This window comes from Oryzias melastigma, linkage group LG23 (assembly GCF_002922805.2).
Source record: "Oryzias melastigma strain HK-1 linkage group LG23, ASM292280v2, whole genome shotgun sequence".
Taxonomy (NCBI): Eukaryota; Metazoa; Chordata; class Actinopteri; order Beloniformes; family Adrianichthyidae; genus Oryzias; species Oryzias melastigma.
In genome coordinates, this window is record NC_050534.1 from 6,282,699 (window position 1) to 6,295,486 (window position 12,788).

The 12,788-nt window shown below is 36.0% G+C and overlaps 1 protein-coding gene across 2 annotated transcripts in view; it reads left to right on the top strand.

Annotated features, from left to right (window-relative positions):
- Positions 1 to 5,869, top strand: part of LOC112152641 (copine-8) — a 118,077-nt gene extending 112,208 nt beyond the window's left edge. Inside the window, exon 21 of one of the 2 annotated variants that reach the window (XM_024282343.2) lies at positions 3,999 to 5,869. In XM_024282343.2, coding sequence (XP_024138111.1) covers positions 3,999 to 4,187 — 189 coding nt within the window. In that variant the 3' untranslated portion in view covers positions 4,188 to 5,869. The remainder of the gene's footprint in view (positions 1 to 3,998) is intronic. The other variant, XM_024282351.1, reaches the window with a different exon arrangement.
- Positions 5,870 to 12,788: the final 6,919 nt, after the last annotated feature.

Sequence of the window (12,788 nt, forward strand, 5' to 3'; positions counted from 1 at the left end):
CCACCTTCCCTTCCTTATTTGAATCCAAACTAGAATTAAATGCTGCAGTACCTGGTTCCAGAAGGGGGCAAAATTCCCATAAATTCTTAGGTTAAAGTTAGTTTTTCTAGACAAAAAATAAATTCCTGATACCCAGGTGACAAAAACTTTTTTTTCTGTGTTTATATCTTTAATTTCAGTTCATAAGAATGAGGAGGGGGAGGGGTTAATCTAACAAATTGTCAATTTTATTAGAGCTCAAACTTGTTCCTAATTAGAGATGTGGGTCTCATTTGGAGAACAAAAGTCACACTTTAAGTTGTTCCTGTCCAATCGGGTATCTTTAGCACATCGTTAAAGGGGGCGGAGCAAACTCTGTCGTATCTGTTTTCTTTGTTCAAGTCTCTCCTTGAACATTATTGAATTATTGTCTGTTTTTTAATATTATGGACCTCCTTGATCACCTTTCATGCTGTTTTACGTCACCTAATTCAAGAGTGTGTTGACTCAGTTTTTGCTTGTTATTCACCTTTTCTGTAAATCCCTATAAGTGAAGATGTCAGGATTTTTTCCTACTTTGATCCTAAGAATCTATCCATCAATCAATCTTCCAGCCCAGCATATTAGCTAACCTGTAAACTAGATTTGACGCGCTTCTTTCATTCGTTCCGTCAAAGGTTAGCTGCACCGCTTTAGATCTTTCTCCTGTTCCGTGACCTATTTTCGTAGCTTTTGGACAGATGGCCTCACGCTCGCCTTTAGAACTCTCCAGTGTAAAAATTCTTTCATGGTTGACTCCTCCACTCATCCGGCTCCCGTGGCTGTGATGAACGCCCCTCTTTTAACTTCTATCAAAGCTCTCTCCTGGATAATTTCCCGTCATCGACTCTAAAATTCAAAGTGAGGCCTGGAGGCGATGGGGCAATCCTGAATGGGGATTCTTTGACTGATCCTCCTTGGAAACAAATAACTCCAAACTCAAATGGGTTTTTTAAACTGAAGATGCAGCAAAATTAGCTCTTAAAGACCTCGACATTTTCAAAAGGAGCAAACTGCAGAAACACCTGCTTCTATGGAGACGTGAAGAGAAGCAGAAGATGAGCATCGCTGCCAGTGTTGGAACGTTACTGCGAAGAAGTCATTAACCCTTTAACACCACAGTTTTAGCTCCAGCGTTCCAGGTGTAGCATTAGCTTAAAGAGCTATCTGTCTGTCTGTGGCTCAGTTTGAGCATATCATAAGCCCATGAAGATAGAGTCATCCTGGCACTGCGTGGGTTAGGTCACGAAAACACACCGTTACTAAGACTTTGCATTGAAAATGGTCGCTTTAAATATTCAATATTTTTTAGTTTTAGATAACGTCTTTAAAGAAAAATACTCAGTTACTAAAGTTATGCTCTTACTAGTGTGACCTGATCGTAGCAGCTAACCAAACTACTAGAATCAACAAAGGCTTTCTTGTATTTTTGCTTATGAAAGCAAACGGAAATATGTTTTTAAAAGTTAAAAAAGATGATTTAAGCACAAATCCAAACCAGAGACAGTTTTCCACCAGAAAAATATAAAAAATCAGCTATTTTGATTAGTTATTTTGTTGACTTTGTAAAAAAAACACAGAGGAAATACGATGAATTTGCCAAAATAAAAATGCTTGAAATTTTTCAAAAATTAAACTCAAAACTCTACTTTTTTTGCTCTTTTTAGAGTGAAAACCTCACTTTAATTGTTCCTTCTGGGATTTTTGTCAATCTGATCCCGTCTGGAGTTTGACATCATCTCCTCCTAAAGCCTGTGCCGCTTGATGAGAATCCCCTCCCGTTTTCCCCTCTCTTTGTGGATCTTCCAGAGGTGGAAGAATCTGGCCTCTGGTCACCTTGACCTCGCAGTGCACCAGACCACAAACACGCACAAAAAGATGATGCCGCCGAGCGTCTGTAAGGAGTCAATTCACCGTGCCTCCGTCTTTTACTCAGTGAATGAACAGAAACCCTCAGCGCCAACCTCCGGACCTAATGTCCTCCCGCTGGGCGCCGTGGGGTCTGCAGGCAGCCATGCAGAACAGATCCAGATAGTCCACTGAGGGGACGGCGGAAAAAAAGAGCAGCGAAAGCGTCTTTTTATCTTTTTGTATTGTTTGTAGCACTTTGAGCTTCTGTGGAGATGACAACACTATGGAGGTGTTGTCAGAAATCTGTTTTTGTTCCTTTTAAAGCCCATTTCTCTTCAGTTGCTTTGAATTTCTTAGAAATGTAGATTTCAAATTAGCTCTTTTTGGAGTTTTTATTTTTACAAAGTGTTGGCAGGAAATCTTGTTTGATTGTGGCACAGCGAAGTTGCTCCCTGACCTTTCTGATTCGCTGTCATCTCACGCCGCCTCCCACTGAGCGCATGGGCTCTCATTAGACGGCTTTTAACGAGACCAGAAAAAAACTGTGGAGATACACAAACTCAGCTTCCAAATTTCTCAGAATGATTCTAGCTGCAGTTTACGGACAGATCATCAATGTGATGCCTTTTCAAAAGTTTGTGATTTCTGCTTTCATGAAAAATTGTCTTTTTTTTAGGAAAATGTTGAAAGTTGGCATAAAATTGGATTTGGGAAAACTTGATTTAATCAGACAAAGACTTTAGAATCTCAGTTTTCTTTACTATTTACACAAAAAGTCAGCAATATGAAAAAAAATGAAACAAATCAAATCAAACGTATTTATAAAAAAACTTTCAAGCTCAAAATGTTTTACAGTAAAATAACACTATAAAAAATAATATTGTAGATAAAAGACATAGCATTGTTTTATTTTTCAAAATAAAACAACAAGTATTAAACTGAAACAGTGTGTAGGATATTTGTATGGAATATAGATACTGTAGTTTGTTCAAAGACAGATGAGCTCACACTGACCTGCAGGAGATACTGCATTGATGAATGTGGTTGGAACCATTTTCACTCAGATTTGTCTTTTTTCATTAGATCTATGAAAATAACTGCAGTGGTTGCATCAACTTTTGACTTTTCTCAGGGTTTAACGGGCAGTTTAACATCCGTCTGTCGGCTCAGCCAACTGCAGACTCCTAATTAGTGGAAAATCTTGCCTCAGAGCCAAACCCAGGGTCACGACCTTTAAAGGGGATTCCTTATGGACCCATTCTAATGAAAATGATGTTTTTGGTGTTTTTAACACGTTCTTGTGGCTTTTTTCTGACAATGGAGGATATATACTGGGGAAATTACATTTAAAACTTAGTTTTTGATTATTTCTTTATTAGACGAACAAAAAAGCTGCTTAGAAAAGATAATTTTTTGTGATGTAGAAAATACTCTGGGTGTGGTACAATCTCCCTGCTCTGAACTCTCAACAACAGAGAGGGGAAGGGGGCGGGGTTGCTCTGCACCAATAGTCCCACCACAACTTAGTATGGAGAACCGGAAGTGACAAATTGACATAAATATTTATGCTTATTTTCATTTCCAAATCACTATTTAAATTTTTAAATAAATGTTGCATTAAAATATTAAAATAGCACATTTAAATATTTCAAGACATATTTAATTATTTCATGGTCCAGCGTGGGCAGGAAGGGACAAATTGAAATAAATATATTTAATATAAAATTATTAAGTAAATGTGTAATTAATTTTTATATGTTGGCATTAATTATATCAAATTGGAAATTAATATATGTGAAATTAGAAATGGCATTGAAATGTTAAAATAGCCAGTGTTCTCATGCTCAATCGCGTTTCTTTATTTGCGGTTTCACTTATTAGCCGACTCATTTATTTGGAAATTTATTGGTGTATATATTTATTTCAATTTGTCTCTTCCGGTCCTCCCTCCACAACTCCCTCTGCTGAAACTAGGTCCTAGAAAACAACACAGTTTTTTTATTTTTGTCTGAAAATGCCATGATTATAATTAAAAGACCACTAAGAACGCTTTTAAAATCAATCCTAAGATCAGAATGGGTCTTTAAATCCGTGTCTGCTCACATGCGCTCTCTGTTCTTCCTCCTCAGTTTGTCCCCTTCAGAGATTACATCGACCGGAGCGGGAACCACGTCCTGAGCATGGCCCGGCTCGCCAAAGACGTCCTGGCCGAGATCCCGGACCAGTTCCTGTCCTACATGCGGACCCGCGGCATCAAACCGTCTCCGGCGCCGCCTCCCTACACCCCGCCGGCGCAACCCATCCAGACCCAGATCTGAGACGGAGAGAAAGCGCATTTGGCAGACAGACTCTTAAACACGTGAAATTCTTCCATTTCCTGCTCGGAGCTGCTCACCACGCGGCGCGGCGGTGGTCGTCAGCGGTCTTTGTTCAGGAAAGCGGCGCGCCGGAACAGATGAAGGAAACCGTTGGTAGAGAAACCAACACCAGTGATCCTGTAAATTTTTATTTCTGAAGCCAGGAAAGCAAAAGAGTTGATAGTCTGAAGTAGCACTGAGGAATAAAACGATGAAAGACTCTTGGAGGGGGAGGGGCAAACATCAAAGAGAATGTCTCCAGACAAAGAAATCGCTGACTCCTGTAAATAACTGGACATGCGTGACTTCTCTCTGTGTCTTTCTCTTCGCTCGCTTGAAACTGTTTACAGAAAATTCTACGAAACGTTTCTACTGTTGGTACTTTTCTAGTTTGGAGATGGAGCTCGGACTTCTGTCTTACTTTTTACAGCTCGCGGCGGGGGGCGGGGTCAGCAGTGCAGGTCCCAGTAGCCTTTCTGTACTGTACCGTACCGTAAATCTAGTGCTCGTGTGAACCCGTTTTGCATGAGTGTAGCCTCAGTGCATGCATTTAGTGGCCCCGCACCCACGCTTCCCCCCATCGTCTGTCTGTGTCGCCATGGTGACTCCATCTTTCCCTTTTTTCCACATGAAGGCTTTACTTTTTTTTGTCGTAGACTATTAATACATCATTTTGCCGACTCATGTTAGAAGTTCATGTTGAATGGAAACATACCCTTTCCTCTTTGTGTCTCGGTTCCCAAACTTCTCATCTCCTTCCCGCCGTGTCTTCAAAACAACAGCAGCTGCTCTCAAACTCAACGCGGGTTGAGTTTCACAAAAAGCCCAGTGGTCAAAAACACGCAAAAATTCCATTTTTTCCGTTTGTTCTTTTGGTTTCTTCTTCTTCTTTGTTGGTGCAGGTGTGAACGTGTTTTACGTCCGTACATTTCTCTCGTGTGTTTTTGTGGACAAAAGTCCGTCTTTGTCATGAATGTGGAGGAGCTGATTTTTGTAGGAGAGACTGACGACTCAAACCAATGAATGAAGTTCATCAAAATTAGGTGACAACATTTTTGATGTTTTTGAAGTCAAATTTTACTTGGTTCAGTATGAAGAAATGTGATTTCTGTTTAATGTTTTTAATGTTTTGAAGTTTTCCTCGTGCTAGCAGTCGAAGCATTCTCCAGTTCTTCGTACTGCAGCTAACAAGTTTTAGAATTACTGTGCTGTGTCCACATTAAAGGACAACAGTATGGAGCTCCAGTACGGTCAAAATTCACTCAAATTTATTTTCATGTATTATTTATACATGTTGATGAATATTGAACAGAATACAAAATGATTTATAAAAGCTAACATTTAAGAATAAAAACTTAATCGTAAAATTGTCTTCACTATGTATTTGTTTATGAAATTCTGAAGCTCCATACAAAATCAAAATATTTAAATTTAAACATAAAATAATGAGACCCCATAAAATTCTACGAGTCAAAAATGTCTGATTAGATATGTCTTTACTTTAGAGGATGTAAATTTTAACCTGACGGTTAATTTAATTGTTATTCTAATTCATTTTAAAGGAAATTAAAATGAAATTTTCAATTTTTACTGAAATTGAACCTTTTTTGAAGGAATGCTATCACAGAAAACTCACATTTTTTTTTAAATATAACCTAAAAAATGTTAAATTTGGGGTTCAAAAGTATTTATACAAATATATTTTTAAGAATGAGAAAATAACAGTTTGTAAAACTTGCTGTGAAATTAATTATTATTTTGTTTCGATAAAACTTGAAAAATACTGGAACTGCAGATACACTGAAAACACTTTTAAATAAAACATCTGTGCAAAAACAAAAAGGAAAAAAAAGAAAAAAAAAGTAGTTAAAATTGATTAAGTGAAGTGTTTTTGATTTTAACAGAAATAGAAATAGCAGGAAATCTGAATATCATTTGGATTTTTTTAATCAAACTATTTGAAACAAACCTACCAAAAAGGCTGAAGCAAATGCATATATATATATATATATATATATATATATATATATATATATATATATATATATGTTCTGTGACTTTTCCTCATAAAAATGCCTTCCATAATATTACAAATGAAAAAAAAATTGACTTAAGAAATTGTTTTCACTCATACCTTGATTCACCATTGTTACCAATTTTGGGCCATAATTTTAAACAAAACAGTAAATTCCACAAAACCTCTAAGCCAAATGCATCATTTCTTAAATATTTTTAATAACAATTCATTATTTAAAAATTTAAATGCAAAAACTTAAACTTCAGAATTTTTGTACCCTTTCTGCTTCCATACATCAACACAATTTTATTCATCTCATGCACACAAACAAACATGTAGTTTAAATTGTATTGAAGCAGCTCAATATAAAGAAGTGTGCGTATGCATGTGTGCGTATGCATGTATTTTTTATTGTACTTTGAGGCACCTTTTTACGAGTATTTTCTTAGACCAAGTGAGGTGTTAAACATAGACCTTTGTTCACTAAAGATATCCAAATACTACGGTGCGTGTGTGTGTGTGTGCTTGTCATTTCTTCTTAACAATGTGCACTTTGTTTTTGCATGTACAGTTTTACAAAGGATGCACCGGTTCCTGTTTCGGTTAAAAACTGAGTGTTTTTGAAGTCTATATGAAAACTTAATTGTACTAAATGGCCTTAAAATCTTTCACTGATCTTCTGGGAATTGTGCGATGCCTTCTTTAGAATAAGCATTTGTTTCTTAAAGGAATTGATTGGTATCTATTTTGTGTCTGTGTTTCTATTGCTTTACGGTGTTTTTATTTTTTTCTTCGCCTAGGTTCAGTGACGGAGAAATAAAAAATCTTGTACTTTTATTTTGAAAACCGTGATTAATCAGATCAAGCATGGCTGCAGTACTGATTGTCTGTTAATACATAGATGACTATTTCTGTATTGAACAATGGAATTTTTCAATAAATATTCATATCAAACTAAATATTTCTGGGCTTTTTATCACTTATAAATTCATTTTCATGTTTGATTTTTTTTTCTAAATAATGAAATATTTCTAAATGTTATGTCTCGTTAGCAGCCTGCAGTTAGTGCGGATATCAGTGCACGATTGGGGTTCCAATCCACTGGGGGTTGATGGGAATCTTTATTAACATTCATATCTCGGCGTGACCTTTGACAGGTGCTGCGTCTGATTTTCCTCGTACAGTGAAATATGGGGTAGATTGTGACAAATACAAACAAATTTCTAATGTTTGAGAGTATTCAACATCTCGTTTTATGGTTTTAACCGTTTGGATGGTTTTTGTGTATAATCCACGCCCATAAATTCAAACTGCATCAATACAACAAAACATCAAATTCAATTATTGTTCTTTTTTGCAGTAAGTTCCAGAAACTTAAAGAAAAATAACATCATTTTCTACCAAAATTATTACAAATATTTACTGAGATTTCTGTTGGTATTTCTACCATATTTTACATATTTGCCATATTAAAAAGTCTTAGTAAAATAAAAATATGGAATTAAAATATGGATTAATTCTGGTATCAGGGAGCAGTAGTCCAGTGGGAGGGACCTGAAGTTTTCTCTGGTCTTGTTTTGGTTCTGTTGCTCCTCTAAGTCTCAACTTCCCAGCTGTTGTGCTGTCTTTGGGCATCTGGAATCAGCCCTTTTTGGGGGGGTACTGTGAGGAGTTTAGTTTGGGTTTTCAGTAATGTTTCTTCATCAGGTTTAGGATGCCAATCGTCTTCATTTCTGACCATGACACTTAATATTTTTTTTAATCTACTTTTGAACTTCATTCCTTCACCTTCTTTATTTTTTCAACAAGTTTTCTTGTTCTCATGTTCTTCAAACTTTGTGGTGCCCCTTTTTATGTGTTATCACAAAGGTTTTTCGTGGTCAGAAACACAGTTTTATAAGTAAACAACAAGTGAGGTTTGCTTCGCTATAAAACTTCAGACCAAAAATACACACAAATAACACATACGTGTACAATTACCATACATTTACACAATTCCAAACTTCTTTCTATAGACCCCTCCAAACTTTGAACATAAATATATCTTTAATAGATTTGTCCAATTAGAGCTAGTTGCTGAAACTCCCCCTCACTGTACAAAAACCTGCTTTGGTAACTTAGTAACAGGATTATGAGAGCTCTCACATTATTCATGTTGGCTTCTTGTCCCCATTAAATCTGCTGCCATGTAAACAGCAGATTCTATAGAGGAAGATTTGACATCTGCTAAATATGGAATTACGGCTAATTACCTCCTTGTGGTGAAGCACAAACGGTCTCGGAAAATGAGAGAAACTCCGCATTAGATCAACAAAACCAGAACATAAAAGACATTCATAAATAAATGTATTTGTTCAAGGCCAGAAATGATATGAATCCCATAAAAACCAGAATTTACTGACTAGAACCCCCAGTTGAAAGATTGGATGGGAGCAGGAGTGGGAGCGGGCTGCTGCCCTGCAACAGATGGTGATGTTGGAGATTCTGTGTGGGGGTTCAATCTCATGTCTTGATGAGTTTACTGTGAATGCAGAGCCCAGATGAGGCCTGATGAAAGAAGAGATGAAGGGAAAGAGAGGGGCGGAAGGATGGAAGGATGGATGGATGGATGGGGACGGCATACATGGAAGAGGAACAGATGGAGTGAATGAATGGGCAGAAAAGAAGGAATAGAAGGTAAGAGATGAATGTGGGGGAAATACAGAATGTATGATGAAAAGGAGGAGATTAAGAACAAGATTTATAGATGAATGAATGAAAAGAACATATACAAGATGGATGGACCATTAAATGAATCGATAAATGGGAGGATTGATGGACAAATAAATGGATTAGTGAATTGATAAATGATTGGATCAATAAACAGAAGGATGGATTTAAAAAATTTATGAATGCAAGAATTGATGGACGAATGAATGGGTGGATTCTCAGTGTCCAGCAGCTGTAAGAGATGAGTCAACACCTGAAAACCATGCTTGAGTAAAACTCCCGATACTTTACTCTAAAAATAAGTTACAAGTCACCAATTCCAATAATACTTGAGTAAGAGTAAAAAAGTATCCGATTTTAAAAGAACTAAAGTATTTTACTCATACTGAATGTAGGCTTAACCCTTTAACTGCCTACTCAACCAGACGGTGGGGAACATTTTGAAAACATGCTATTAAAAATATTTATTGTGTGTATTACTCCCCAAGGTACGGAGCCCCTAAAGTGACGAAGAAGAAAAAAATTGAAGTAAAAAAAAAAATGTTTTTCAAAAAAATGAAGTAAAAAAAATCTAGTTACTGACTGATGTGCAACAGATAAGGTGTGAACCAGTTGGTATTTCTTTAGAATTTTTTTTCTACTTCAATTTAAAAAAAAAAAAAAAAAAATCAGTTACTACCTGGTGCACACCAGTTACTAACCAGATTTTTTTTCCCTAAAAATTGAAGTTAAAAAAAGATCTGGATGATGTATTTTTAGGCAATTAAAAAATATATATATTAATTAATTTATTTTTTGACGTCTCTTTGAGGCTCCATACCGAGGCTATAAGCAACAGAAAAAAAAGCTTTTTGGGGATTTTGTTTTTTTTTTTTATTTGTTTTTGGGTAGTTAAAGGGTTAAAGAACACCAAGAAATGTGAGAAATAATACACTTTTATTTCCTGACATTAGCATAACATGCTAGCTGTTTTGGCTAACCTACGTTTTTTTTCTTTATTTGTAGTTTTTTAGGCTGTTCTGAAGTTTAGCTAATATTTTATTGATATAATATTCTATCCGACTTCAGCCTTTTCAAATATCAGCTTCAGCTTTTTTAGCTATCAATTTCAGCATCTTCAGCTATCAGCACTAGCATTTTCACTAGCATTTTTAGCATTTTCACAGGTAATGCCATACATCTAGTTCATAATTATGTTAAAAAGTTTGTCAAAAGTATTCTTCAATGACTTCAATACTCTACATCTCTCTACGTAGAGCTACCGTCGTGTTTTTCTTGAGTTGCAAAGAAGGCTGAGAACCTGGAAATGTCAGCTGGTAAATTGATTCCCAGAGTGAATGGAAACATCATTTTTCAGACTTGAATAATTGACATTCCACAGTCTTTTGTCCTGGACAAATGAAACCGAACCGTGCACTGTAAACACGTCAGCATAATATACGTGGCAGGCTGAGGGTGACAGATATAATCAAGCGTGTTCACTGTCTGGGCTCTTCTCGGGCATCCCACTCAATCACCGTCAGGACTCTGGTGTGAATTGGATGGATGGCAAGAGCCGGCCCTTTATTTCTCCTCTCACAAATTCTCTCGTGCATTTAGAGAGGACACACAATTGGCCGACAAATTTGACTTATTAGAGTTCCAAATTTGCATACATTTGCAAAACAAATTCATGAGATTGGTTTCACATCATATGAACTGTAAACTGACAGCACTAAGGGAAGAATTTCAAATCTCTCCTGATTTTTCATCCAAGCCTGCAAGAGATGAGGATGCGTTTATAGTGGAAATAGTATTTTCTTTTCCAATTTGTTGAAAATACATGTCCATATTTTAGTATTAATTGTTGAATTTAACAAAAAATAAAGGAAATTTTCATATTTCACAAACCCCCAAAAAGGTTGCTGTTCATTTACTTAAATACTGGATTTCCTACAAAATAAAAGCATAAAACAATGAAAAATTGTAAAAATTCAATAAGTAAACTAAAAAAATGTATTTCCTTTTCTTTTTTTTAGATATATTTGAAAATGATCATCCTTAAGTAGCAGTAGTTTTCACTAGACACAAACTGAATAAAATAACATACTGTAAATGTCTACTAATATATCTGCATATAGAGGTCTACTATGATATTTCAGATGCCTACTAGAATTGTTGCTCACTTTTTGGCAGAGATTTTTATGCCAGATGCCCTTCCAGATACAACTCAGCAAGGTTTTTTTAAACAAAAATTTTGGAACTACTCTGTTTCCATTAACTATTTTCAGACTTCAGTTCATAGTCAACTATCACGGTACACCTGACGAGCTGTCGAAGCAACTGGAAGATAGGAATCACAATGAAATTAACGGTGTAATGTGTTAATCACGTTTAACGAGCAGAATGTGTAATAAAGTAATTAAGTGCTGCATAACTTGACATAAATGTCAAGTTTTTGTTTCAGATTGACGTGAACAGCAACATTAAAGTAAAAAGGTTCACACTGGTGACAGAAAACATGAAAATAACTAAAAATACTGTCTCTTTTTTATTTTTATCTGACGTGTCTGACAATAATTACCACAAACATTTATAGCAATTAACAAAGAATCAACAGGTGATCTTTCTCCTTATTACCTTGTTGATATAAAAATACATTTATAAAGACTCAGCTTCAAAATCCGGTGGCTTTATTTGGCTAAATTTACCAAAAGTTTGTTATTTTGGTCCAGACTTTCAAAAGAAAAAAAAAAGACTTTATAATCGCTAAACAAAAGCAGAAAGCACACAAAATTATTACTGCACATCAAATCTTTAATATTTTATTAAATTTTTAATTTCTTTGTGCTTCCCAGTAAATTTGCCGTCACTGTTGATCAATGCTGCCTTCAAATAAAAGTAATAAATGATGGAAATTTACATATTAATAAAAAAATGGTGTTCCATTTGCTGTTGACAGTCTTCCATCAGAGTGGAAGTAAATTAATCAAGAAATCCAATCACAGGAAAAGGTGCAGACATGTTTCTATAAATAGCTTCATACGGCAGCGCCCCCGAGGCAGAAGGAAATGTTGGACGGATGGACGGATGGATGGAGCTCAGGAGATAGAAAGAGGAACCAAGAAGGTGTTCATTATCCTTCAGCTGAAACTCGTGGTGTTCTAAATGGATCAAACAAAGAATTATGTCAAACGAAACATCTGATACTATGTCAGATTATAATGAGTAATAAAAACAATCTAACACAAACGTTTCTTTCTATTAATTTATCAGAAAAATAAAGAGAAAATATACAGAAATTACTCAAGATTTAAGACTAGCCGAAAGTGTTTAATCTAAAAAACACAACATTGGGAAATTAATAGAACAGATGTTTGTTTGGTGTTTAACAACTTGTTACTAATATGGAAATTTGTGTTCTCCAGTGGAGTGCCTCTTCCTCCAGGGGGAGGAGTTTAAGTATCTTGGGGTTTTGTTTGTGAGTCAGAGAGATCTACAAGCAGATTGGAGTGGCATCCATGTAGTGGTAGAGACAGTAATGCATATTTACAATTATGTAAATCTTAAGCAAACGTGTGTGACTTTTGCGAGGGCTTTCCATGACCGTTCCACGTATGTCTAATGGACTTTCCACCACTGATGTATAACTTTTAAATCCCGTATATGGCACACAAATCGGATTAAAATTGCATAACTGACGCACAAATCACTAAAGAATTGCATATAAACACCACGATTCATGTTTTGTGAATGGGTATAAAAATCAGTCGATCTTTCACCTCTTCAGCAGTCTAAACGAGTGGAGGGCTACCTCAGCTGGCGCCTAGCATCGCGAAGGCCCGCGGCGGGAGTTA